The 26890-nt window shown below is 36.5% G+C and overlaps 1 protein-coding gene across 1 annotated transcript; it reads right to left on the reverse strand.

Moving 5' to 3' along the window:
• Window positions 1-641: 641 nt before the first annotated feature.
• LOC107558719 (ensconsin-like) lies at window positions 642-25558 on the reverse strand. The gene is made up of 16 exons (XM_016242388.1): window positions 25323-25558; window positions 21907-21991; window positions 20685-20754; window positions 14818-14981; window positions 14476-14590; window positions 13457-13555; window positions 12490-12600; window positions 12222-12323; window positions 10332-10448; window positions 8553-8734; window positions 8220-8362; window positions 6602-6831; window positions 6359-6509; window positions 6098-6268; window positions 1710-1890; window positions 642-815 (listed from the first exon to the last, which is right to left on the reverse strand). The coding sequence occupies exons 1-16, from the start codon at window positions 25556-25558 to the stop codon at window positions 642-644; spliced, it is 2331 nt and encodes a 776-aa protein (XP_016097874.1).
• Window positions 25559-26890: the final 1332 nt, after the last annotated feature.

Consider the following 26890-nt stretch of genomic DNA (forward strand, 5'->3'; position numbering starts at 1 on the left):
CCCAGTCATATCAGAAGAAAAAAAAATTAGGATGACAGTTTTGCTTCGCTCAGACTGCGGAGAGAGAGCCGTACAGTGAGTGGAGTGAGATGAGGTCTTTGCAAACCATATCAAAAATAATTCAAGTGGCAAAAATCTGTTCAAGCTTTGCAAAGAGGGAAGAAAATATGTTCTCTTCATTTGAACAATAATTATAAAACTAAGCAGAGAGTTCAACCACTCACAAACAAAACAAACATCATTCTCTTGTCACACATTCCTTATGGTTAGCACTTCACAGGAGCTTCCACGACAGCAACGACACTTTTCTTCAAGTATTAGAAAAAAGACAGAAGATGTGGTTCCTAAGGCGCGCCACTTCAGTTTGAGGAGACAGGAGCTGATTACAGGAAGTAGAAGCCAAGAGATCTTAACTTCGTAATTTCTCTTTGCCATTTTAGGTGTCTAAGTGTCAAATGAAGGAAAGTGCATTGAGGGGGTCTCCCTCCGACTCGGTTTTCTTTCATTCCTTTGTTGCATGTTGCATTTCCACCATTATAAATGTTCATACATCTATAATGGGAAAAAAATCTAAATAAAGTAAAGGGGCCATCGCATGTCACCCCAAATCCACGTTGTGTCTGGACTGACTGACCTGAACTTCACTGTGCCAGGTTTTCCTCCAGTCCACTCACATTATGCATGCTGCTGTTCTCTCTGAAAGCCAATAAGGGAACCTTTCTCTTCTCCTCTTCTTCATTTTCCACCTCCTCTCCATCTCCATCTTGACGGGACAGTTTGGTCCCCACGGGAACCTCTATGACCTCCTCGAAAGCCTCTGTGACAGTGCCTATTTGAATCAGCATTAATTATAGGCAGTAGAACAACCGTTTACACAATGTACATACTTCACACTTTACATAATAGATCATCATTTTTCCCATAATTACTGTAATAAGAAATGAAAGGGTGTGCTTAATTTAAACACTAATACTTTTTTCCATTTAATTTTGAGTTAAACATATCATGGATATGTTCCTGAGCAAGTCCGATTCACCCAGTCATATCAGAAGAAAAAAAAATTAGGATGACAGTTTTGCTTCGCTCAGACTGCGGAGAGAGAGCCGTACAGTGAGTGGAGTGAGATGAGGTCTTTGCAAACCATATCAAAAATAATTCAAGTGGCAAAAATCTGTTCAAGCTTTGCAAAGAGGGAAGAAAATATGTTCTCTTCATTTGAACAATAATTATAAAACTAAGCAGAGAGTTCAACCACTCACAAACAAAACAAACATCATTCTCTTGTCACACATTCCTTATGGTTAGCACTTCACAGGAGCTTCCACGACAGCAACGACACTTTTCTTCAAGTATTAGAAAAAAGACAGAAGATGTGGTTCCTAAGGCGCGCCACTTCAGTTTGAGGAGACAGGAGCTGATTACAGGAAGTAGAAGCCAAGAGATCTTAACTTCGTAATTTCTCTTTGCCATTTTAGGTGTCTAAGTGTCAAATGAAGGAAAGTGCATTGAGGGGGTCTCCCTCCGACTCGGTTTTCTTTCATTCCTTTGTTGCATGTTGCATTTCCACCATTATAAATGTTCATACATCTATAATGGGAAAAAAATCTAAATAAAGTAAAGGGGCCATCGCATGTCACCCCAAATCCACGTTGTGTCTGGACTGACTGACCTGAACTTCACTGTGCCAGGTTTTCCTCCAGTCCACTCACATTATGCATGCTGCTGTTCTCTCTGAAAGCCAATAAGGGAACCTTTCTCTTCTCCTCTTCTTCATTTTCCACCTCCTCTCCATCTCCATCTTGACGGGACAGTTTGGTCCCCACGGGAACCTCTATGACCTCCTCGAAAGCCTCTGTGACAGTGCCGTTTTCTCTGAGCTGGGCAGCCACACTTGAAGTGAAGAAAGGTGCCAGAGATTACAAACTGTTTTTACATCAAGTTTGAGTTTCTCAGATTAAGCACCTTGTTGGCTTAAATGCTTGTTCTTGTATTCTCATGTGAAGTCATTTGGGATAAAAGTGTCACTGTCTACTAAATTAATAAACGGAAATAGTGCTCATACTGTTTGTAAACAAATTATCTAAAGTGCTTAGAAAAGAAAAAATAAGTTGGAGTTCCTCCTATCACCAGTAGAGGGAGGGAGAGATTCATTTACTACATTATATTGATCCATTTAGCAGACAACTATCCAAAGTGACTTTGAAATAAGGACAAATAAAACAATAAAAAAAATAAAAATTCAAACCCCACGGGGACAGCAAAGGTGCAGTAAGCATACCAATATCATCTTAAATATCACAAAAAATTATCATTATCATTAACTCTTTCCCGCCAGCATTTTTGAAAAAAGTTGCCAGTGATTTTGATGATTTTCACTCAAATTTGATGGCCTCCAGTGTATTTTGCTGTATGAATATTTCAATATGCAATACACCAAAATAAAGATCAGAGCCTCTACTTTAAAAAAATAAATAAATCTGTTTTATTCTATCTTAAAGCATTCTTTTTTCTATCAACACTTGAATATAGGTAGGTTTCATAAAAAATGCATTATTTAGAGCAAAAAGGTGAGAAAATCACATTTTTATCAAAAACTTTTATCTGGATAATATTCAGTACGATTATCAAAGCATAAATCCAGTAAATCGCTTCCATCAATACCTCCAAAGCTTGCACAGACATATACCACTTGCTGGATGAACATTTTAGCAGTTTTCATTTATATGCTGTCTATTGCTGATGATTGCATTATTTTTCATATGCATCTGTTTACATAAGAAATCGCTAGTTTCTCCATCCTGTTCAAGTGTGTTTTTGTTCGGGAGGTTCTGTACTCGTTCAGAAGATGCGTAATAGTGCCCCCGAGTGTATAACAATCCTGTTTTTTTACATTTTTTGCATGTTTGTCACACTTCAAAGATTCAGATCATCAAACAAATTTTAATATTACACAAAGATAATGCAAGTAAATACAAAATGCAGTTTTTAAATGATTTGTTCGGGAGGTTCTGTACTCGTTCAGAAGATGCGTAATAGTGCCCCCGAGTGTATAACAGTGAAAACACGAAAAGCGTAAAAACTGCTCTTTGGCGGGGGAAGCGTTTTCTTGTAAAAGACGAGATAACTCATCAATGGCGGGGAAAGAGTTAATGATAATGATACTTATACTTATAACTATATAATAATCGTATACATATGTGTGTATATATATATATATATATATATATATATATAGACTTGCAGGTGTGTTTGGGATCATTGTCCTGCTACATAACCAACCTTCTACATTGCAAGTAAATCACTCGCATATGCGACTAAATCTTACTCTGGGCGACTAAATAATGTCTAACATTAGCCATTGGCTAATAAATTCTTAGATTTTACACGCCAGTATGTGTGTGAGAGGCGTTCAACACAGATTTTAACTCGATAAACACGCTGACTGAGCGCTTGAGAGTTTCGCTCTCTGTCAAGTGATCTGTACTATTTGGATACACTCAATGGTCATGTCATGTACTCAATGGATGCGCAGTATTGTATACTTAACCATATTTTGGGGACAAATTTGTACCCAAAAGTGAGCAAAACCTGACAAAATCGGCAAAAACCTCAATTTGTGAATGTCCTCATTTGTAAAACCGTTATAAAAATAAAGTAAACAAAGATTTTTTTTACTTTTAAAATTGTAAAAATGCAGAAAGTTTTCTGTGAGGGGTAGGGTTAGGGTTAGGGGTGGGTTTAGGTTAAAAAGTGTATAACTATCTGTATATTGCAGCATATTGTTTGTTGTATTTCTATATCATTAACCATAAGCCTTAATCTATGCCCTACAGTACACAATGATGCATATAATTCATATAATATGCATTATATACGTATTTTATATTAAGACATTAGCAAATTACATAAATATACACACTACCATTCAAATGTTTGGGGTTGATAAGATTGTTTAATGTTTTATAAGCCTCTTCTGCTCATCATGGCTGCACTGATTTGACAAAAAAATACTGTAAATACAAAAATATTGTTTAATATTATTACAATTCAAAATAACTGTTTTCTATTTAAGAATATTTATTCCTGTAATTTACTTTTGTGATTAGGGTTGGGTATCATTTGTTTTTTTTTTACGATACCTGTGCCAAATCGATACTTTTAAAACAGTACCGGTGCCTAAACGGTACCTGAAACGATAAAAAAAAAAATGAATTACCCAAAATAGGATGGATTGGCCATTATTGATTGCTATAAGCACATTTAATGTCTGTTTCATTCGTACTGGACACCAGAGGGTGCCCTCGCGCAGAAACTCCACACGTGCTTCACAAAAGAAATAGAACTCAGTCAGGAAATCCCTAATATGGACAAAGGCATTGCTATCTCTGTAGCTGAGTAAACAGAAGATATAAACGTTTTGAATGATAAAACAAAGACAATAAACACTCGACTGCGACAATGTATAATTTATCTGTGTTATTCAAGACATTTTTGGTATTTTCATCATAATTAAGTATATTTATAATCCATTGCTAATTGACATAGCCTTTTTACCATGTGCTTTTTACAGTATAGAACCTATTTTCTGCCTCATTCTGTGACAAGAAGCCACATCTGTATTTTATATTAAGACATTAGCAAATTACATAAATATACACACTACCATTCAAATGTTTGGGGTTGATAAGATTGTTTAATGTTTTATAAGCCTCTTCTGCTCATCATGGCTGCACTGATTTGACAAAAAAATACTGTAAATACAAAAATATTGTATAATATTATTACAATTCAAAATAACTGTTTTCTATTTAAGAATATTTATTCCTGTAATTTACTTTTGTGATTAGGGTTGGGTATCATTTGTTTTTTTTTACGGTACCTGTGCCAAATCGATACTTTTAAAACAGTACCGGTGCCTAAACGGTACCTGAAACGATAAAAAAAAAAAAATGAATTACCCAAAATAGAATGGATTGGCCATTATTGATTGCTATAAGCACATTTAATGTCTGTTTCATTCGTACTGGACACCAGAGGGTGCCCTCGCGCAGAAACTCCACACGTGCTTCACAAAAGAAATAGAACTCAGTCAGGAAATCCCTAATATGGACAAAGGCATTGCTATCTCTGTAGCTGAGTAAACAGAAGATATAAACGTTTTGAATGATAAAACAAAGACAATAAACACTCGACTGCGACAATGTATAATTTATCTGTGTTATTCAAGACATTTTTGGTATTTTCATCATAATTAAGTATATTTATAATCCATTGCTAATTGACATAGCCTTTTTACCATGTGCTTTTTACAGTATAGAACCTATTTTCTGCCTCATTCTGTGACAAGAAGCCACATCAGATCACAAAAGGAAGTGAATTTGTGAATTTTCTCAGTCGGGAAATTAATTTTCACGTGCGGTGCCGGTGATCCTTAAGTCCGTTTCGGAGAACCAGAAAACAAAATTTAAATCAATCGCTCAAGCATTTAAGTGGCACCGAAATGAGCCACCGAAATCTGCGTTCTGATTGGCACCGGGTTTCGGTACCCAACCCTACCTGTGATTCAAAGCCGAATTTTCATCATTACTCCCGTCTTCTTTGTCTGATTTCCTCAAGAAACATGTCTCATTATCATCAATGTTAAAAATAGTTGCGCAGCTTTATTTTTTGTGGAAACCATGATACATTTTATTCAGAATTCTTTGATAAATAGAAAGTTCAAAACAACAGTCCAAAAGAACTTTAAGTAACTTTTGATGAAAGTGTCTGCTAAAATGCAAAAATGTAACAGCATTATTTGCAATATAAATCTTTTGTAATATTCTAAATTATATAGTTATAAATCAATTTATTGCATCCTTGCTAAATAAAACTATGAATTACTTTTAAAAAATCCAAACTTTTGAACGATAGTATATATATATATAAATTCTCCTTAAATTCAAGTATTATCTACCAAAATGTCATGAGATTAATCACGATTTTTATAATCTATTTACAGCCCTAATGTTCACTTGTTATCTTACTGAAGCACACAGTGAGTGCTGAGTGTTTATTGATCAGTCTGGAGTGATTAATGAATGAGAATGTTGTGTACACCTGTTTCTGCAGGCGTTCAGCTTCCGCTCTCTCCCTCTGTGCTTTCTCCTCTTCTAAACGCTTCGCCTCCTCCTCTCGTCTCTTCTTCTCTTCTGCCTGCCGCTGTGCCTCCTCCTCTCTCTTCGCCCGCTCCTCTGCCTTCCGGCGGGCCATCTCCTCCCTGCTGCGCCTGCATACACAGAGGCACATAATGATTTCAAAATTTCTATCAAAATAAATGCATGTTTGTTGCTTTGGTTTGGCTGTGTCTTACACACACCTTTCAGCCTCTTCCTGCTGTCTCTTCTCCTCCTCTTCTCTTTCTCTTTGTTCTCTGGCCTGCCGTCGTTTCTCAGCCAGCAGACGTGATGCCTCCTCAGGATCTGTTGTGCCTGCAGAGGGCCGTGTTGTTGGAGGACTTCCAGAATCTTCTACAAAACCAGAAAAAGGTACAGGAGTAGAATAAATGATGCAGATTTAATTGAACTTGATGGTTCACTAATGGTTGTATGGCATTACAGACCAGCAGAAGGCTCCGGTTTAATTGCAGGAGAGACTGGTTCCATATCCTCTTTTTTGGCCCCCTCTCCTTCTGGAGTTGCTCTCGGGCTCTCTGATGTCACTCTGTTAGGCCTGAGATTGCCTGGCGATAAGGACGGGTTACTAGGAGACAGACGAATTGATGCTGGAGGAGGTGGAGACCTGGACTTTTTGGGGTTAGGTGTCTTCTGAGGGGGTTTAGTAGTAGAGCCCCTGACGAACAGAAAACAACAACAAATCAATCAGTGAGCAAAAAGTAGTTTATAAACTTCTATTTTAGTGCAGGTTTTATTATATAAACACTATTTTATTGTTACATATTTTAGTCTTAGTTTTAGCAAATATATTTAAGAAATGAATTTCTCGCAAATCCTGTAAGAGGAATTCTAGCATCATAAAATGATTGATAAATAAATTTACAAAAAGAATATTTCTTTTTATTTATATACACACTACTGTTCAAAAGTTTGGGATCAGTAAGACTTGCAATGTTTTTAAAGAAGTCTCTTATGCTCATCAAGGCTGCATTTATTTGATCAAAAATACAGAAAAAAACAGTAATATTGTGAAATGGTATTACAATATAAAATAATATTTTCTATTTTAATATACTTTAAAATATAATTTATTTCTGTGATGCAAAGCTGAATTTCCATCAGCCAATACTCCAGTATAAAGATGTCACATGATCCTTCAGAAATCATTCTAATATGCTGATTTAGTATTAGAACTATCAATATTGGCAACAATTGTGTTTCCAAATATTTTTTTGGAAACTGCGATACTTTTTCAGGATTCTTTGATGAATAAAAATTAAAAAAAACTGCATTTATTCAAAATTGAAATATTTTATAACAATGTAAGCCTTTGCTATCACTTTTTAGTAATTTAACACATCCTTGCTGAATAAAGGTATTAATTTCTTTAAAAAAAATAAAGAATAAAAATTTACTGACCCCAAACTTTTGAACGGTAGTGTATATTGTTAGAAAAGATTTCTATTTTAAATATATGCTCTTCTTTTTAACTTTTTATTCATCAATGAATCCTGAAAAAAAGTATCACAGGTTCCAAAAAAAAAAAACATTAAGCAGCACAACAGTTTCCAACATTGATAATAAATCAGCATATTAGAATGATTTCTGAAGGATCATGTGACACTGAAAACTGGAGTAATGATGCTGAAAATTCAGCTTTGATCACAGGAATAAATTAGATTTTAATGTATATTAAAATAAAAAATCTAATTTTCCATCGTAAAATTGTTCACAATATTAAGTTTTTTTCTGTATTTTTGATTAAATAAACACAGCCTTGATGAGCATACGAAACTTCTTTAAAAACATAAAAAATCTTTTGAACGGTAGTGTATATATTTCCCAAATTAATGCCTTGCTTGACTGAAGATTGGTTCTAACACAAAAGGAAAATCAATGATTAAGTAAATGTGAATTTATTTTTGGTTTTTAAATTTACTAAACCTGGTGGGCTGTTTATAAAATATACACAAATTTTCAGTCTAAAAAAAGCACTGTTGATACTTTTATACTTATATATTATTCTTTACAATCTTGTTTTCATCTTAAAAATGGCATTTATACCTGTTGGGGGATGGATTGGTGACCCTGCTGCGATGACCGACAGGTGAAGGAGATCTCTTGGGTGTGAACAGGCTCAGATTGGTAGTGGGATATGCCAGGTTACTCCATGACTTTCTCACATTGTCCTTATCCTTCCTGTCAATCTGCCCAATGAAACACACAAAATACATCCTTTGAGAGACATCTACCGTACTTCCATACTACATTATACAAAGATCAACACACTTCAATTGGTTTACATAAGTACGTCTTTTAAAGCATATGGCACTTGCACAAGCACAAACAAATAACACAATTACTGTACAACAATAACTAATCTTGTGTGTTTATTACCGGCAAATTCTGGGTGGTCTTTCTGCGAGCGCTGCTGTCCAGAGGGATGAACCCTGCTCTGATTGGTCTCTCAAGATTAAGGCCTGCTTTGATTGGTCGCTCAGCACTGCGTGACTGGATGGACTTGAAGGACATGGAGCTCATTGGATGACAGGAGGCTGAGCGAGGACAAACGGGGGTCACTGTACCACAGGCAAGTTTAACCAACCGACCAGGGAGTATTATGGGATAAATAAATTGATTCAATATGGACAAGAGGAGCGACAGGGAGGGAGGCCGTTGTGCAAAAGAAAATGGTTAAAAAGGGGTGAATGAGTGATGAAATAGTGGAAAGGGAAGAAAAAGAAAGTGTGTATTAGTATCTACAAAGCTATAGCCTATGAAGAAATTAGGCAACATCATCCATCACTGTAGGGAGGACAATCTGAAACCTGTTCAGAATGGCATACTACCATACTATTTTTGCAGTATGCATGATGTATACTGTGCTTAATGGGTTCATTTACTGTATGCAAGGAACTGAAATTGCCAAAATATTAATTATACAGCCAGAACACACAGAGTGGCATATTATATCCTATAATGCAATGCACTAGATATTTTTGGCTTGACAAATTAACTAGAAACAATATGTGATTCTACTATGCCTTTAACTAATTATTTGATTTGACTGAAATTGGAATAAAAATGCAAAATAAAATGTTTAATTCAGAGACAAAAACTGGACATCATTTAGGCCTACTACAATAAAAATAAGATGTAATGAGGTTAACAACATTGCATACTTATTGTCTGAAATATGTATTCACACTGCAAAGCGTTTCACGCATGATTATAAAAACAGCAGGCAGTAAATAGTATGGCACAGTATGCAGTAAACAGTGAGGTAGTATTTCATTCTGAACAACACAGACACTTTCATTCCTGAGTCAAATGATGAAGCTGTTGCCCATGTTAAAATTTAATCAGTTGATAACAGCATCCCCAACCAGAAAAAAACACCAAATGATTAGCAAGAAACACAAGCCACTGAGAGATTAGCTTAGCATCAGGTCCATTTGTGCACACACACACGTCAGTTTAAGATGAAGTTGGCAGCAACTGGGCAAGGCTGTCGCTGAGAGAAAAGTCTGCCTGAAAAGGGTGTTTTGTTTTAGGACAAGGGCCTTTCCAGAAACAGCCCTCACTGTTCTACAGTACTCTCATTCCCTTCTTTCTCTGCTCTCTTTCTTTGTACATACATGTGGGTTCACAATAAAATGTCCTGAAGTTCTGCTATTGTATAAGTATCAGTTGCAAACAAAGTTAAAGCTACTTTGAAACTGCAGTCTCAATGTGGCAGAATACCTTTAAGATTTCTCAGCTTATCTTAAGAAGTATTTGACGCACCAACACATGCATGTTATTTTATACATTTGAATTGAAAAAATGTAAAATGGCGGGCAAAAAAAGGCACAAAGCAAATTTCCCATCTTATCTGTATGAAAGCTTAACCCCACCATGGAATTGAATATTTAAAAAGATAACTTGCAATTACAAGCTAAAAACCACTAATTGTGAGTTTATATCTTGCAATTTAGACTTGTTTTTCTTCTTCAGATTTTACATCTCGCAATTATGTTTGTTTTGGAATTTAAACAAATGTTCAAAAAGTAAATTTGACATTTATCTCAAGTTTTCTCACAATGCAGATTTTTCTTCTAGGAATTGCTTACATCTCCCAAATTTGACTTTCTGTCCCATAATTATGAGAATTACCTTTTTTATTTAAGTAATTACCTGCTTCTCCAGACAAAGACATGGCGCTGCGACTCCTGGCCAGGTAAGAGTGTGTTGGTGTCTGTAGTCGATTGATCATTGTATTCTCCCACGCAGTAAGAGGCATGCGACGCATACCTGGACAACACACATTCACATTTTCTCTTATATACTGCCATCGTTATTGAAAGGAAATATTTGGTTGTCCAGGGACAAAATGCTAAAAAGTAGTTTGCACATGCAACAGTAGAGCAACTGACACAGATGCATCACATGTATTCATAATATCATACGCCCAGAATAGGTTACCTATTTGCATCATCTGCTGGTGATAGTGAATCATGCATGTTTTATGTAAAGTTCTATGTTAAGCGAGACTGACCAATAAAGGAAATACAAGATTTTTTTTACCCTAAACGTAACCACTAGCAGAAAGACAACCTGAAACTGCAATTGCAACCCATTTAAAGGAATAGTTTATGCAAAAATGAAAAGTTGCTGCAGATTTACTTAACCTTAGGTCATCCAAGATGTACAGTAGATGAGTTTTTTGTATTGAAACAGAGGACCATTTTAGCTGGAAGCAACGGTTTTAAGCTAAAATGTTTTAATTATGGATTTGTTTCTTGCAAACATGCAGCTTTTCACTTCACAAGATGTTAATTGATGGACTGGAGTCGTATGGATTACTTGTGGATTATTGTGGATGTTTTATCAGCTGTTTGGATTCTCATTCTGATGGCACCCATTCACTGCAGAGGATCCACTGGTGAGCAAGGGATGTAATGCTAAATTTCTCTAAATCCGTTCTGATGAAGAAACAAACTCATTTATGACTTGGATGGCCTGAGGGTGAGCACATTTTCAGCAAATTTTAATTTTTGGGAGAACCATTTCTTTAAGTTAGACCAATAAATAAAATAAAAACAGGGTTTGTTACCATAAACATAACCACTTGTGGAAAGACAACATGAAACTACAATCACAACCCATTTAATGTGTGTGATATTTTTAATTGAGAGAATATTTTTGGCCAGGACCTGATGTTATCCATCAGGATTCGATTGGACCATGAAAAGTGAGTTTATGAAATTAATATTATTTGGTCCACCCTACATACCCTGTCACGCAGCAGAAAAGTAATTTCAGTAACTACATTATGATGAAAAACAATGTCAACAATTTGCTTCTTTAAAATAAGATGCACTGATAAATTGTGCACAATTTGACACTAAAAAATGTATCTATTTTGATTTCATGTTGTCTTTAAAAAAAGGTTGCCAACTGCTGAAGGAAAAATGCATGCAAGAACTAAATATCAAAGCATGTTAACAATATAGTCAAATCAAGCATGCAGCATGCAAATTTTTTCCATTATTGTTATATCCAAATTATTGTTTGCACATGAATAAATAATTTAAAACTTTTATAAACTAACTTATATAAACTAACATGCAATATTTGTAAACTGTATGACTCCAGAGTTCTGTGTAACCAGGGCTCAAGACTGAAAATGACAAATTACAGAATTGTTTGATTACAGACTTTTTAGTTAGAAGCACTTGGTCATGCTCACATTGTGTAGATGCAATGGTAACGCCTACATTGAAACAGAATATGCACTTCATTGAGTGTAAAGCTTCTTACTTGAACACGTCACTTCTCATCCAACAGTTACTGTGTACTGTGAAGGAGCAAAAGGCATGCATTTTAAAGAAATGTAATATGTGTGTCACTGAAGTCACATATTGACAAAAAAGTTTTGTAATTGATTGTTCTGTGAACTGTTCATTCAGGTTTTTGTTTTTTTTCATTTATGATTATTTTATTTGTAGTCTGGAGCCCCGGACAGCACAGGTTTGAACCCAGTAGGAGAGTATCAAGAAAGATTCCTGGATTTCTGAAATCCACCTGCTGGTTTGTCCTGAGGTATCTTCTCTTTGGAGATTTGGGATTTAGATTGTGTTTTTTTAATCAAGCAAGACGACGAGAGAGATGTCTGCTTCTGTAAGGCTTAGACGGTACAGCACAATCACACAGCACACAAATACACACACACATAAAGACAACATCAATTGAACATAGTGATTCTTGGTAAACTATTCAAAAAGAAAACAAAAACCTAATTTGGCTATGTGACTGATTGTGTAAAACGTAAAGAGACAGTGTGCGTGTTTACCTCTATCTGGTGAATTCAGCAAGGTGGCTGAGGAATATGACAGGCGTTTGGAAATGACTGGATCTGTGGGTTTGGACAGATTCATAGTGGAGACTGACCTTCTGTCAGTATCTACAAACACACAGATGCAAGATACAACATCAGATGCACACCTTAAAGGCATAATACAGACAAATGCACTAAAAGAGGCTTTACTAAGACTTTTTCTACTGTGTGTTTACCTGCAGTTTAGGGATGCTAATTTTTAAGTTAGGAAAAGTGCTTAGCTACATATACCAAATACTACAGAGGATGACGTCACACTCATCTGCTTAATGCTCACAATCTGCCTTCCATCTGTGTGTCCCAGAATGGACAGACACATTGACGACTTTAAAACTAGCAGGACATCTGTGATGTCTTTTAAACACTTTAAAAAGTATCTAACATCACCGATATCGACATTACCAAACTTTAAAGGGGTCATATAATAAAAAATAAGATGGAAAATAAAAAGACATTGATGTACAAAACTAGTCAGTATTTTTTTTTAAGTGATCTAAAGGCTTAAGTTTTAATGCTTGAAATTAGTTTAGTAGACAAAAAAAAACTGTGCATTTTTTTATTTACAAAACTATTTTACTACAGTTAGTATCTATATATTAACCATCAAACATTAAAGGTCAATACACGTAATATATTAATCTTAAAAGTGTAATAGCAAAAAAGAAAAACCTAAATGAAAGAATAAAAGCTGATGGACTATAAAGAAAAAAAAAGTGACAAAAAGATAAATGGCCCCTTTGAAACAGAAACTACAAAATAGCTAAATTCACATCTTACATACTACTGGTTAAGCAGTTTGTGTTTCTGGTTCCATGCTAACTGCTGACAGGAAATGAAAAGAAATCTAAATCATTCATGGGTGATGCTACAAGCTTTAGCTAATGCTGCTAGTCTGCTGCTCTACACTGATTATTATATTCACATTTCGATCGAAACTGCTGCTGATGCGCCAAGCTGTAAACACCATGATAGTGCTCCAGCCCAGCTAGATCCAAAGAAAAGAGAGCAGAATCATCAAAACCTGAGAGATAAAGATAGAGAGAAGCAGTGAGAGAGAAGAGAGAAGGATGGATACAGAACCATACAGAGAGAAAGAGAAAGAAAGATATTGATGGAGCAGTAAATAAAGGAAACAAGGGGAGTGTGCAGTGAGCTCATGGCTCTGAGTCAACACATGTGAGCAGAACATAAAGAAATATGCTGTACTGCAAACAATATGAATTTATATTTAAACATTTTAAAAAGCACTAATATTAGGACTTTAAATACTGAAAAACAGGCTAACGTGAGCTTGTAACTTGGGCTGCGAAATTAATCGAAAAGCAACTGAAAACGCAATACAAAAAGTTTTAAGGGCTTCCTGGATTATTCCAACTAAATAAAAGTTTGACTGTTTTACATTTGAAAAGAAATGAAGACAGCCATAAATCTTAGTATTTATACTAAGATTTATACTAAGATACTTTCATTTTCATTCTATATGCACTGTTAAATAAAATTATTATTCTATTATTATTTTTCTTAAATACATAATTCTTTAAATTACAGAGAAATTACAATAGTAATTTCTTATTTAACAGTAATAATAATTGTCATGTTTCAAATTGTAACTGCAAATTTTAATCAGGAAAAAAAAAAAATTTTTGCCTACATTGTGCAGCCCTAGAATGTATTACAGTAATGTATTACATCAACAATGTTTTGCACCAGCAAGCAACTTACTTGGGTTCAAACATTCCCAGTATTTGATTTGTGTGTATGTGTGTGTGTGTCTATTTTATTGTCATCCAGATAAAAGTTGATAGTATGAAAACGGGAATATGTTATAGCTCACCTCTATGCAACAAGCAACATCATCTGATGTGTGAGTATTTTGACATTTTCCAGATTCTCTTTATACAGTATAACCATATTGATCATTCTGTGCACATGTGTGTTTACCGTTGTTGTGTGAGGTGCTGGCAGAGAGCGTTCCACCCCAGCTCCAGCGGTTTGACTTGGGCCTGGCTCTCTGACTCCTCTCCATGGTCCTCCTGATAACAGCCTCATACCGGACCTGGAACACACAAAAAGACTTTCTCATTCTGGAGGGCATTTAATTGGTCAAAAATGTCCTTTTTATTTTGTTTTTCCAAGAATTTATCCTGTATGTCCACCCTCTAACAAACGCACACCACTTTTTACAAAATGTATGGTTCGCCTTTAGTATTTCCTTTACAATAATAAAAAATGGTCTCTGTATATATTCACAGTTATGACAATGTAATGCAGGTTCTCAACCACCTTCTCCTCCTCTAGTTTCTGCCGTCGTTTCTCCTCCACAGCAATGCGTCTCCTCTCCTCCTTCACTCGCAGCTCCTCCAGCTTTTTCCTGCGTTCCTCCAGCTGTCTCTCATGAAACTGTCGGGCTCTTTCCTCTCTCTCCAACCACTTGGAACCCCGTACAGCTGCACATACACAATTCAGTTCAAGTTTATTTTCACAATACATCATTTTTTTAAGCACTTTTAAAGAAGAATCGTGTTTCAATGTTACAATTAGGAAACATCAGCCAAACCTGAGTGTATGAGGTTAACAAAACTGAGGTTATCTCCATGTGTAATATGCAACTATAAGATAACGAATTATGCAACACTTTGAATGTGTTCAGCAGAAATTACAGCTTATTCTTGTAATGATTAGGCTATAATATAAGAAAATATTTGACAGCTTTATATGTCGACCCAAAGTTGGCATCATCTAGTCTTTGCACATGTTGGCGTCATCTGAAATCTTCACAAATGAGTTCCCTTAATCAAGAAAATTATTTTTTTCTGGTAGCCCTATAACTCTATGGCAACTATAAATTTAGAAATGCCTGCTGAGAAATGGGATTTGTTCATAATTTCAGCTCTTTCTAATGCAAGTTTTCTGGTGTAAGGAATTCTGGAAATCATTCTACCTATCCATCTACCCATCCATTGTTCTATCTATTTGTTCATAAGACCAAAAAACTTTTAAGTTCAAGGCTTTTTAACTTTTCTCTTAAAAACGTTGTTTTTCAATTGTTGGAAAAAGGCTGTTATTGAAGGACGGGGCAGCACAACTATATTAAACTTCACAATCCTTAAAAATTGTTACTCAATTCACAAAAATAAGCTGATTATAACAAGTCTAAAAGGTACAGTTACAAAACAAAAAAATCTGTTTAATGCCACAGCTCAGAGAAAAGGTGGAAAATGGTTATGTGAAAGTGAACCTCAGGGGAAAATGATTGAGTGAAACACCCAAGACTATTGATAACTATCGTTATCAATTGCATTGGTGGTCTAAATATTCAAATGAAACATGAAACATTAAATATATAATATATGATAATAAATATTAATATAATACAAAATATAAAAACATTAAATATGGATAATGTATATATTATGAGGAATGATTTTACCATTTTTACACTATAATACTTTAAGTAAACATGATAAAATGGCAAAATTCCAAGAACTGCACACATACTAGTCTCATGTTGTCATTTCTAAACTGGAAAACTGAATTAAATTTGTTAATTAATCTTTTTTTTTTTAATAGAAATGTCATTTTTATTAGCACAGTGATTATCACAATACATACTGCACCAAAGCATTGTCAAAAAACAAAGTTGTGCACTCTACATACTGTTGATTTACTCAAAGACCCTCTCACACTCTTTTAGGAAGTGACTGTAAGAAAGTTTATGACCCGACAGACCTCAGCCTGGGCAGTAAACATTTCCTTGAAAACAGGTGCAAGATAGGCTTATGAATCCATGGGTAAACATATAAAGTATATGGCTTGAGAAGGTTTAACCATCTACAGACAGAAAGTGTATTTGTAGTGTTACTATAATCAGGTCTCTACATCTGCAAGCTTCCTGTGATCAGTAACACGTCAGAATCAGCAAACCGGTTAAATTGTGTTATTGATTCCCCCTCTATAAAACCAATCAACCTCCTACTGTGTGCGTCATCACACGCATCAATCAATAATAGTTATATGTTATCTTGTTGTGCATCATGCTTTTTCATACAAACTTACGATACAGAAATTGCAGACACAACATCCCTCAATTAACTTGGTTATGTATCTATATGTATCTATGTATCTATATATCTATTCAAAATAATATCCTAAATACAAATGAGGTACAAAGCCATTTCTGTAGCAATTGTAACATTCAAAATGTTATAAGCAGCTTCAATAGCATAAAAAAGGAAAACTATAGTCGTCCTATACATAACACCCACATGCTAGTGTGTATTATAGCTCCCACAAACTGTGATCTTTAAACAGTGCTACCCATAATTCCACAGTGGGGGAGGAGGGGATGAACAAGACATGGGCAGATGGTGTGTCTAGACGAGGAGGGAATAGATAAAGGACAAAAACAATCAAAAAGAACATTTGAGCAAAAATCACTGGCGACTCATGCCAAAAACAAAGCATCCTTTTCTACCTAATAAACCTAATGGTCCTATGATTTCAACGCAAAAGGAATCCAGTCATAAAACTAAAACTTAATCAAACAGATGAATAAATCAAAAGTAGGGCTGTATAATTAAATTGCTATATGGACTGGTGTCTTTGAATATTTAAAAGACTGCTACTAAAAGAAGAAGTCTTTATGTTCTCTGTCTCGGAGTGAATGAAGAATCAGTTTCATCTACTACACATACTGAAGCATGCTTCTGATGAGGACATGAAGGCATGGGCTTCATCTCCAGAGCTGCTCCGAGAGTCAATTCGCCAACATTTCACCATTTCATTTGATAAAAACTACTGTTAAATACACACAGACATTCAAGGTTCTTAACTACAACCCATCAAAATAAAGGTTTAACTAATTAACAGAAATATATTAATACTATATAGTAGAATGTTCTAATAATAATAATACAATTTATTCAAACATTATTATTTTAAGAAATATCACACAATCTTTTTACATTCATGTTTTGATTTAAACTGTAAACCTCTGTAACACAGCACTGTTTGTGAAAAAAAAGAAAAATTTCCATTTGATTACATTTTTTAATAAAAAATAGTTTGATGCATTTATCGATTATCACCGTATTGGATTAACAAACATTTTTGCATTCAATTATAAAATATTTTTTAAAAATTAGGAATTCAGAAAAGTATGATAGAAAAGAAAATGTTTCATAATTATTACCATTTGAATACTCTATTTACTTGTTCAGGTTTAATGAATTAAATTAATTAGACATGCTTTTTGATTTTTAACAATAATTAAACCATTAAAATGGAATCCAGAGAAGTAAAAAAAAGAAAACACAGAATTTGGGGGGTAAAAAAAAAATGATTTCATAGGGGCCTAATACACGTTTGAATGCCACATAAAATCTCAATTCCTTCAAAAAAATAAAAAATAAAAGCTAAATTTTCTGAGAATTTTATGAAAAATTCACTTTTGGAAAACATACATCCTAAAGAGGTTCCATGACTTTAGGATGCTGTCTACTCAGGCAGCTCATTACATGTTAGAACAGAGCTATTGTGATATTATTCAATCTATTTCCGTGTGTGATCCCTGAGGAGATGGAACCGAAACGGCCGTCACTTGCTCTAGATTCCAGGACAATGCTGCTCCTGATTTATCCCAGGCCAAACTCTGTCTGACCCATTTTACCCACTTTCCAAAAACGCAAGATATCACCTTTCTGAGACAAACAATGGCCAAGGTCTCAAATGAATACTGAGGGCAATTTCTGAAATTACACCATTCCAGAAAAAGGAACAAATCTTAATAAAAGTCATCATTGTTTCACATTTCATTCAGAAAGGATCACCTCAGTTTCTACCAGCTCTGAAAAGAAACACACAGACCTCATTACTACAGTAATCTAACCTGGAGTTATCAGTTCTCCACCGAGACTTATTATAAAGCAGCATACATGTTTATCAATCCCTAAGAGAATGTAAAGCCTAAAAATGAGTCTCTATGTGTGTGTGTGTCTGTGTGTGTGTGTGTGTGTGTGTGTGTCAAGGCTTTTGCTCATTACTTGATGGTAAGGGAGACCCAGTGGGGTTTAACCCAGAAATTCAGAAATTGCAAATCTGAAATCGCAAGCTTAAGTGTTACAGACTTTTCAAACTCCAAGCTTTATGAGGCTTATAAAACCGCAAAAAACAATCTTAAACATCTGCTACATCACTGAAACGCTAATGGTTTGATCTTTGGTAAATGTCATTAATGGCAGCCAAGTGTGACTGAAATCATCCGACATATGCACCATCTAAACAAACACCAGGCTATTGTGACTTTAACCTGACACCTGTGGGCGTGTTTGTGTAAACAACTGATTTTGCCTTCATGTAGCTCGCTAATAAAGGCTTTTCATTTGACCCATATATGCCCAAGGGGTGCAAAAACAATCAAAGCTCTGAACGAAGTCAACATCAACTAGTCTATACTTCTTAGCTCAAAAGATAGACCTGTTTGCATAGTTACAGTACCATGAAACCTTTCCTCTCGAGATTAGACATAAAATGCATGAACTGACGCTGTTCTGGCAAGTTTTGAACACTTTCTCTAGCATTTTCTCTCCATTCCAGCACAGGACATAAAATTCTTGAACCTTTGCTCTGAGGCCCATGCCTGATTAGCTTACTAATCTGTGTCCTGAATGCTGGGCTGTGCAGGCTGGTTAAGTATGTAGTGACGGCAAATAAACAAGAAGAGTACACACTCTTATGGAAGCCTGCTTCTACCATGAAATTTAAAAAAAAATTTAATGAATGCAATTGTGACTTTTCTCACAATTCTGACTTTTTTGTCTCAAATTTGAATTTACATCTCAGAATTACCCTAATTTTATTTATTTTTTAATCTGTGGTGGAAACAAGCTTCTGTAGACTCTATTTCAAAGTAAGCACAGTCAAATTATCCATCAGTTCTCCACCGAGACTTATTATAAAGCAGCATACGTGTATATCTCCCTAAGAGAATGTATAAAGCAAAAAAGTGTCTCTCTGTGTGTGTGTGTCTGTGTGTGTGTGTGTGTGTGTGTGTGTGTCAAGGCTTTTGCTCATTACTTGATGGTAAGGGAGACCCAGTGGGGTTTAACCCAGAAATTACCTGACAGCAAATCTGAAATCGCAAGCTTAAGTGTTACAGACTTTTCAAACTCCAAGCTTTATGAGGCTTATAAAACCGCAAAAAACAATCTTAAACATCTGCTACATCACTGAAACGCTAATGGTTTGATCTTTGGTAAATGTCATTAATGGCAGCCAAGTGTGACTGAAATCATCCGACATATGCACCATCTAAACAAACACCAGGCTATTGTGACTTTAACCTGACACCTGTGGGCGTGTTTGTGTAAACAACTGATTTTGCCTTCATGTAGCTCGCTAATAAAGGCTTTTCATTTGACCCATATATGCCCAAGGGGTGCAAAAACAATCAAAGCTCTGAACGAAGTCAACATCAACTAGTCTATACTTCTTAGCTCAAAAGATAGACCTGTTTGCATAGTTACAGTACCATGAAACCTTTCCTCTCGAGATTAGACATAAAATGCATGAACTGACGCTGTTCTGGCAAGTTTTGAACACTTTCTCTAGCATTTTCTCTCCATTCCAGCACAGGACATAAAATTCTTGAACCTTTGCTCTGAGGCCCATGCCTGATTAGCTTACTAATCTGTGTCCTGAATGCTGGGCTGTGCAGGCTGGTTAAGTATGTAGTGACGGCAAATAAACAAGAAGAGTACACACTCTTATGGAAGCCTGCTTCTACCATGAAATTTAAAAAAAAATTTAATGAATGCAATTGTGACTTTTCTCACAATTCTGACTTTTTTGTCTCAAATTTGAATTTACATCTCAGAATTACCCTAATTTTATTTATTTTTTAATCTGTGGTGGAAACAAGCTTCTGTAGACTCTATTTCAAAGTAAGCACAGTCAAATTATCCACAAATTCATAGTATGCTGCAGTGAGCACATACCATAGATTATGTAGGTTAAGGAGGAATTAAGGAAATATCCTCCATTCGGGCTATCTAATATTCAAATAAGCACAAACAGATAGATAGGCAAACTAAAATACAAACACAGGCACACATGCAGTGTGACACAGAAGTAGCCCTTTTATTTTTTTTTACTGCTGTCGATGTTGTCCATCTTGGCTCTGCTGTGAACGGTTTCCATGCCAGTGTGTGCAGCAAAGAAGAACTGCCGAGGTCCGAAGACAAAACATTGGATAAATGCTATGTAAATCAGGAGCCTGCTTTTGTTACACAAGATAATATAATGGAAGAAGGGAGAAGAAAGATACCGGTTAAAACTGAACGCTTGTTTACCAATCTTACAAGCCAATTTTGTATGTGCTGCAAAATCTCAATTTGCACACCATCCATCCAAAATAATATCTGAGATTAGGATTAACGCGTCGCCACAGTCTGAATGGTGTCCAGTGGCCTGTAGCACGAAGCCGGTCTCAGTTTTTACCCAGGTAAGTTCACGTTTAGTTTGAGCAAACTCTTTTGAGTTTTCGGCCTCAAGAAGATGGGTTGGTTTTGAGCGGGTTTAATCACTATGGAAACTTGCACTACACGGTCAGTGACCCTGCTCCGGAGCAGGTTTTATTCTGGGTTAGAGATCGCAAACCCAAACCTGACCAATCAGCTGTGAGCAAAGTGACAAATATCTGATGCAATGAAGCCACTCCCCCGTATCTCTCGCTCCAAATTAAAGCAGTTTACAGTCAAAGAATTTTAGAGACAAAATTGTACCAATTATTAATTGTAATTGTTTATAATTCATATAATATATTCATATAATTATTATATGAAGTGGCAATTAATTTTAAGCTTCGTATTTAAATTAAATATTATACACACACACATACATACATATAGGCTTTAATATATCCAACTTAACATGACTAATCTTATACGGTTTACCTTTTGAGCTCTGTGTGAAACTATATATAATAATTACATTCAGTTGATTCCTTTGCATAGTCATTTTCTTTCTGCTGCCAAACTTTGGCTGCAGCAGAAGTGTTTATTCCTGCCTTGTAAATGCATTTAAATTTATAACATTTTTAATAACGACATCTCTTAATCTTGAGCAGAAAAGTGAATTGCACCGACTCTCGCAAGAATTGAATCCAAGTGCTGATGCTTTGCTGATGCTCTCCACGTTCCAGGTGATTGGCTGTTTGACGCACGTGTCACACTTTCAGGTGCACGCACTAGAGTTAATCACAAACTCTGGTTCAAACTCTGATTTGACAGAGAACGTTTATATCGAGCTTTGTGAGCCCGGTGAACCTGGTCTGAACCAGGTTGGTTTTTCGGGTTTTGTCAACTCAAAACTTACTCTGCAACTCTTAAGTTTGTTCATCTCGCTTCGTGCTGCAGGCCACAGGAGCATCTTCCTGTTTCCCAGGTGCCAGATGATCCAACTTTAGGGGCAAAGGTCAGAGTTGAGCCTTGTGTCGCTGATCTTGAGTTCACTTGCTTGTGAGAAGACTGACGTATGAAATCAAATGCGACCAATAACATGTCCTTACCCCCTACAGCGCATGCTTTAATCCGGGTAAATGGCAAACGTCTTCACGTGGCACAATCACATCTACAAACACAATCCAGAATCCAACAGGACAGAGCACCTTCTGTTTGATTAACGTGAGCAAGTAACATAACTCAACTAAACAGTTATGCTATACTCATGGATACTATCATAGTTTGATTTTGGTGAGGAACTGCTTCATTTAGTGCTACAAAGTTAAAGCTGAACGACTTCTGGTAACCATCATTAACCTGCAGAAATGCCTCCAAAAAGGTGCTGGGGGTCCACAAAAAAAGCAAGAAATAACCAAATATGTAAATACTTTAATAAAAAAAAATAAGGAAAAAGTGAAGCACTATAGGAATATTTTTCAAAAATTCTAATATGGAGAAATAAGGATGCAAGCCCATTTCTGCCAAAGATTAAAATAAAATAAGATAATTGTGACCCTTTTTTCACAAACATTCAGAATTGTGAGATAAAAAGTCACAATTACACTTTATTCCATGACAGAAACTTGCATTAAAAAGATACCCTGAAAACTAAATAAAAATGTATTTTGCAAATAATTTTAATTTATTATGTATAATTAAAACATTTACATATTACTTTATTTAGCTTTAGCACAATGAAAAAATTTTTTTTTTGAAAGCATGTTCACAAAACATCTACAATGTGCATTTGTTCATACACAAAATCAATATTGCACTTTTTATTACATTCTAGGAACTCTTTCCTTGCAAAGAGGATCATCATATTTGGGGGAACTTGGCATTAAAAAGCTTAAAAACATCTGGTCTAGGAAACAGTGAAATGCACATCACTGACAGCTCTTACCTTGAATCTCACTCATAGTTTTGGAGAACACTGGAAAATCTCATGCAAACCTCTTGTCTACATCACTAAGGAAGACATCCTAATCCAATTCGATCAGACACGACCTCATGCATGCACAAAGTCCAAAGGATGCAACATCCATCATAGGCTCATGATTATGTGTGTGCTCCTTCATGGTGAAATAAAGAGAGGCATCTGGAGACATGGATGAGAAAAACTGGACTTTCACCCAACCCCTTCAATCTGAGACTGATCGAGAGGAGATAGTAGATCCCCCTGTTTGAGCGTCTAAATGTGAGATTATAAATCCCAACTGTGTGTGTGATTGCGGTGTGTGCAGTACAGAACAAATACAAGATTAAAGAGAGAGATCAGCGATTAGAATGCAATTCTCCACATGGCACCAGAATACGTGTGTGTGTGTGTGTGTGTGTGTGTGTGTGTATTGGGGCGGGAAGGCTTAGAGATCTGAGCAGCTTAGCAGCAGCTAAAGCTAAGCTTACAGAGAGCAGAGGAGCCTTACCCTCACCAACCAGTACAAGACAAATCAAACAGGACCCAATTTAACCCATTATATTATTCCGGGGTGTGTTAGACAACATCTAAAAGGATTTCACACCACCTAACACTCATCGAAACAATGTGAAATGATAGAAACAAATATGCAAGTCAATTTGAGTCTGAATTTTCACATGGGTTTCAATAAAGCAGACCTATTGTTTCTTTAACTTAAAGGGGTCATATGATGCGATTTCAAGTTTTCCTTTCTCTTTGGAGTGTTACAAGCTGATTGTGCATAGATAAGATCCTGAAGTTGCAAAGACTAAAGTCTCAAAACCAAAGAGATATTCTTTATCAAAGTTAAGACTCTGCCACGCCCCCCTAAAACGGCTCGTTCTAACACGCCCCCACATATCTACCTCACTATGTGGACAATGCACTGGGTCAGCTGGCCAATCAGAGCAGACTGCGCTTGTCGGAAGGAGGGACTTTATAGAAAACTAAGCATTTGAGAGAGGCGGGGCATAGAGGACCTGCAGCAATAATGTACAGTATTTGAAAAATAATGTGTTTTTTGAACATTAAAGCATGTCTACATATTCTGTTACACCAAATACACAAAATAATGATTTTAAAAAAGCATCATATGACCCCTTTAACACCTTTTTCCTTGAATGCAGTTTTTCTCTCAGCAAGTGATCCAATAAGCAGCTTGGACCCATTTAGCGCACTGTCTAGATTTACTGCCCTTCCTCCCCTGCAAAACAACGGGGTGCTAGTTTATCAAGCGTGATAAACAGCGTGACTGTTGAAATGTCCTGTTCGTACAACAGCTAAAAAAAGACCTGCTCAAATACTGAAGGCCCTTTTCAATTAGGACTGGGTAAAAAATGTTTTTCAATTTTAATCGATTCTCATATGTAACAAACGTTTGTAGATCGGGAAGGAGAAGGGAACCGGCGAACATTTAAACATAACTTTAATAATAAAATGAACACAAAACTGAAAATAGCGAACAGAACCAAAACAACAACATAAAATCCAGGCCTGGTCCTCTCTTGTCCAACACTGTCGTCACTCTTCTTTTTATCCTTCCGGAGCTCCTCCGTGGGACTCGAGACTGGTGAGTGACGCAGGTGTCGCTCATTATCATTAACTCCACCGGCCTCGCTCCATTCCCACCCCACTCGTCACATACCCCCATCGCCCCTGGCAGGCCGGGGGGTACTCCCAAGTAGGGATGTTCATTTTAACCATTAACCGACCGTAAGAATTTTGATTGATTAATATAAAAAAAATATATAATTTTCAGTAATTTATCAAAATATTTAAAAAGGTTTGCTGCAAAATAGTTTTTTAGAGAGAAAAAAAACCACTCGCATTTTATTATTTCATTCAGAAATAGGCCTAATGCCGACATGAAATGTTTACAAACATTATAATAATAAACACTGTAAACATATAGCTAGGCTATTTTAGTTCCCCTCACTCCACAACAAAGCCTTTCAATTAACAGTATTTAGAAAAGAATAAAAAATATAAGAAGCTATAGCAATATAAACAACAAGCCAAAACGAATTCATTAATAATCTTGTCGGTTAATGGTTAATAATCTGTTAACGAGCATCGGTTGTCGGTTAGGAAAAATAACCGAAATGAACATCCCTACTCCCGAGACTGCGCTCTACTCCCCCCTTCCCTGGGGGGAGCCGATCACGGCAGCCGCAACGTACCCTGGGGTAAAGACAGATGAGGCAAGAGAAAAGGAGATGGAAGGATGAGGAGAGACAGAGACGAGAGAGGGGAGAGAGGAAAAGAAAAAAAATTCTCAGTCCAGTTCCCGGACACACTGCCGCTTGGTCCTCAACCAGCTGAGACGCTCTTACTCGCGGTGCCATGCGATGGTACTGGACATCTGGTGAAAAGGCCCGACACTCCTCCGCCTCCTGGCGGATGGCGATGGCTCCTTTGGTCGAGGGCAGCCGGCAGCAAGTCCCCCGTTCCCTGCTCCTTCCCAAACATGGCGAACGGCGCCGACTCCTCTGCTCCCTCTCGGACAGCAGCCACCCCTCCTCAACCCAGGAGCACGGCAGCGAGCCCTCCGTCCCACCTCGTCTTCCATCGTTCCAGCACCACCACCTCGGGCAGCCACCGGTGGTCTCCGCTTCTTCCTGCTGCCCGATCTCCTCAGCACCGCAATCTGACAGCGTGCAATCTGATCCTCCTTCCTCCCGGGTTTCGGCACCAATGTATCAAAGTTTGTAGTCACGGGAAGGAGGAGGCGGGAACCGGTGAATATTCCACGGCTCTCGGCCCCACCTCACTCGTCAGATCATGTTTAAAAAAATAATATTGATGCTTAAATCCAAAGAATCGATTAGTCTTGCCTGTTTTCAGTTAATGAATGGAACATTGTAGCAAGCCTCCCATCCAATAAATCACAATAAACTTGTGCTTTGTTACGTTTGTTATCAAACAGAGTCACAGATTTCAAATTCTATTTGAAATTCTATCCTATTATATTCTGAATAAAAATAGAATAAATTCTATTCTATTCTGATTTCAAAGTCTATTTTATTACAATATTCAAACCATCCAAATACCATTTTGGCAATGTTTAATGTTGAGTGATAAATCACTGTAGAGCTTCAGTTCAAGAGAAACGGCAGTGCGAAACGCACCTGAACTGATCGTCTCCTCCACTTTAATACCAGTTACAGCATGAAATAAGCATGAATGAACATCCAAAGGTTTGTTAAAAGAAAGAGTACAATGGTACTGTATATCTGTATAATGTCTCATGTAATCACTGAATCAGTGGTTTAACTACTGATGCACCATTTAAACAAACGTCATTATAACAGCTTGTAAACAATGTCACAATTACCTTCCCGGGGACACATTCGGCACAGGATTTCTAAATTGCCTAAAATAACCAGGTGTTGGTTGTTTGCGACTGGATCTAAAATCTCTAAACGGCACACTGCCCATTTCTCCATTTCTGAGTTACCAGAACCCCACAAAAAAATCTGAACATAGCCTAAGAGTGTGTGTGTGTAATGCCTCCAGCATTAGCTCCAGTGAGGCAGCGGTGTTTTGAGTTCAGAGGGATTTTTGACCCAGCTGAGTATAGTCTTGTGACCCAAATCTGAACATGTGAAAAGCCAAACGGGAGTCAGACCTCATAGGTTGAAACATGTTTGCTTTACATTTTAATGTTAGGTGATTTGATTAAGGCTAATTGTCATTAGAAAGCTTACATAGAAGTGATTCCTTATAGAAAGAGATCTGTCATTTTAGATCTAGAAATGAAAATACTGAACGTGAGCATTAACCTACATCCCTAATTCACATGTAAAGCCTTTAGCCTCAGTCCAAACAGTCCCATTCACCTTTATGTAGATCCTTCCAGTCAGTTTACAGAGCTGTGCTGTTGTTTACATTTCACTTCCTG

Source organism: Sinocyclocheilus grahami, unplaced genomic scaffold (genome assembly GCF_001515645.1).
Source record: "Sinocyclocheilus grahami isolate Dianchi unplaced genomic scaffold, SAMN03320097.WGS_v1.1 scaffold657.1, whole genome shotgun sequence".
NCBI lineage: Eukaryota > Metazoa > Chordata > Actinopteri > Cypriniformes > Cyprinidae > Sinocyclocheilus > Sinocyclocheilus grahami.

Bases quoted from the DNA above. Each gene is read 5' to 3' on its own strand.
- LOC107558719 (XM_016242388.1), bottom strand. From the start codon at position 25,558: ATGGAAGACGAGGTGGGACGGAGGGCTCGCTGCCGTGCTCCTGGGTTG. The intron at 8,735-10,331 runs GTAATTACTTAA...CCTGTGGTACAG, and splicing joins GTCTTTGTCTGGAGAAGCAG to TGACCCCCGTTTGTCCTCGC. The intron at 1,891-6,097 runs GTACACAACATT...CTTCACTTCAAG, and splicing joins GAACGCCTGCAGAAACAGGT to TGTGGCTGCCCAGCTCAGAG.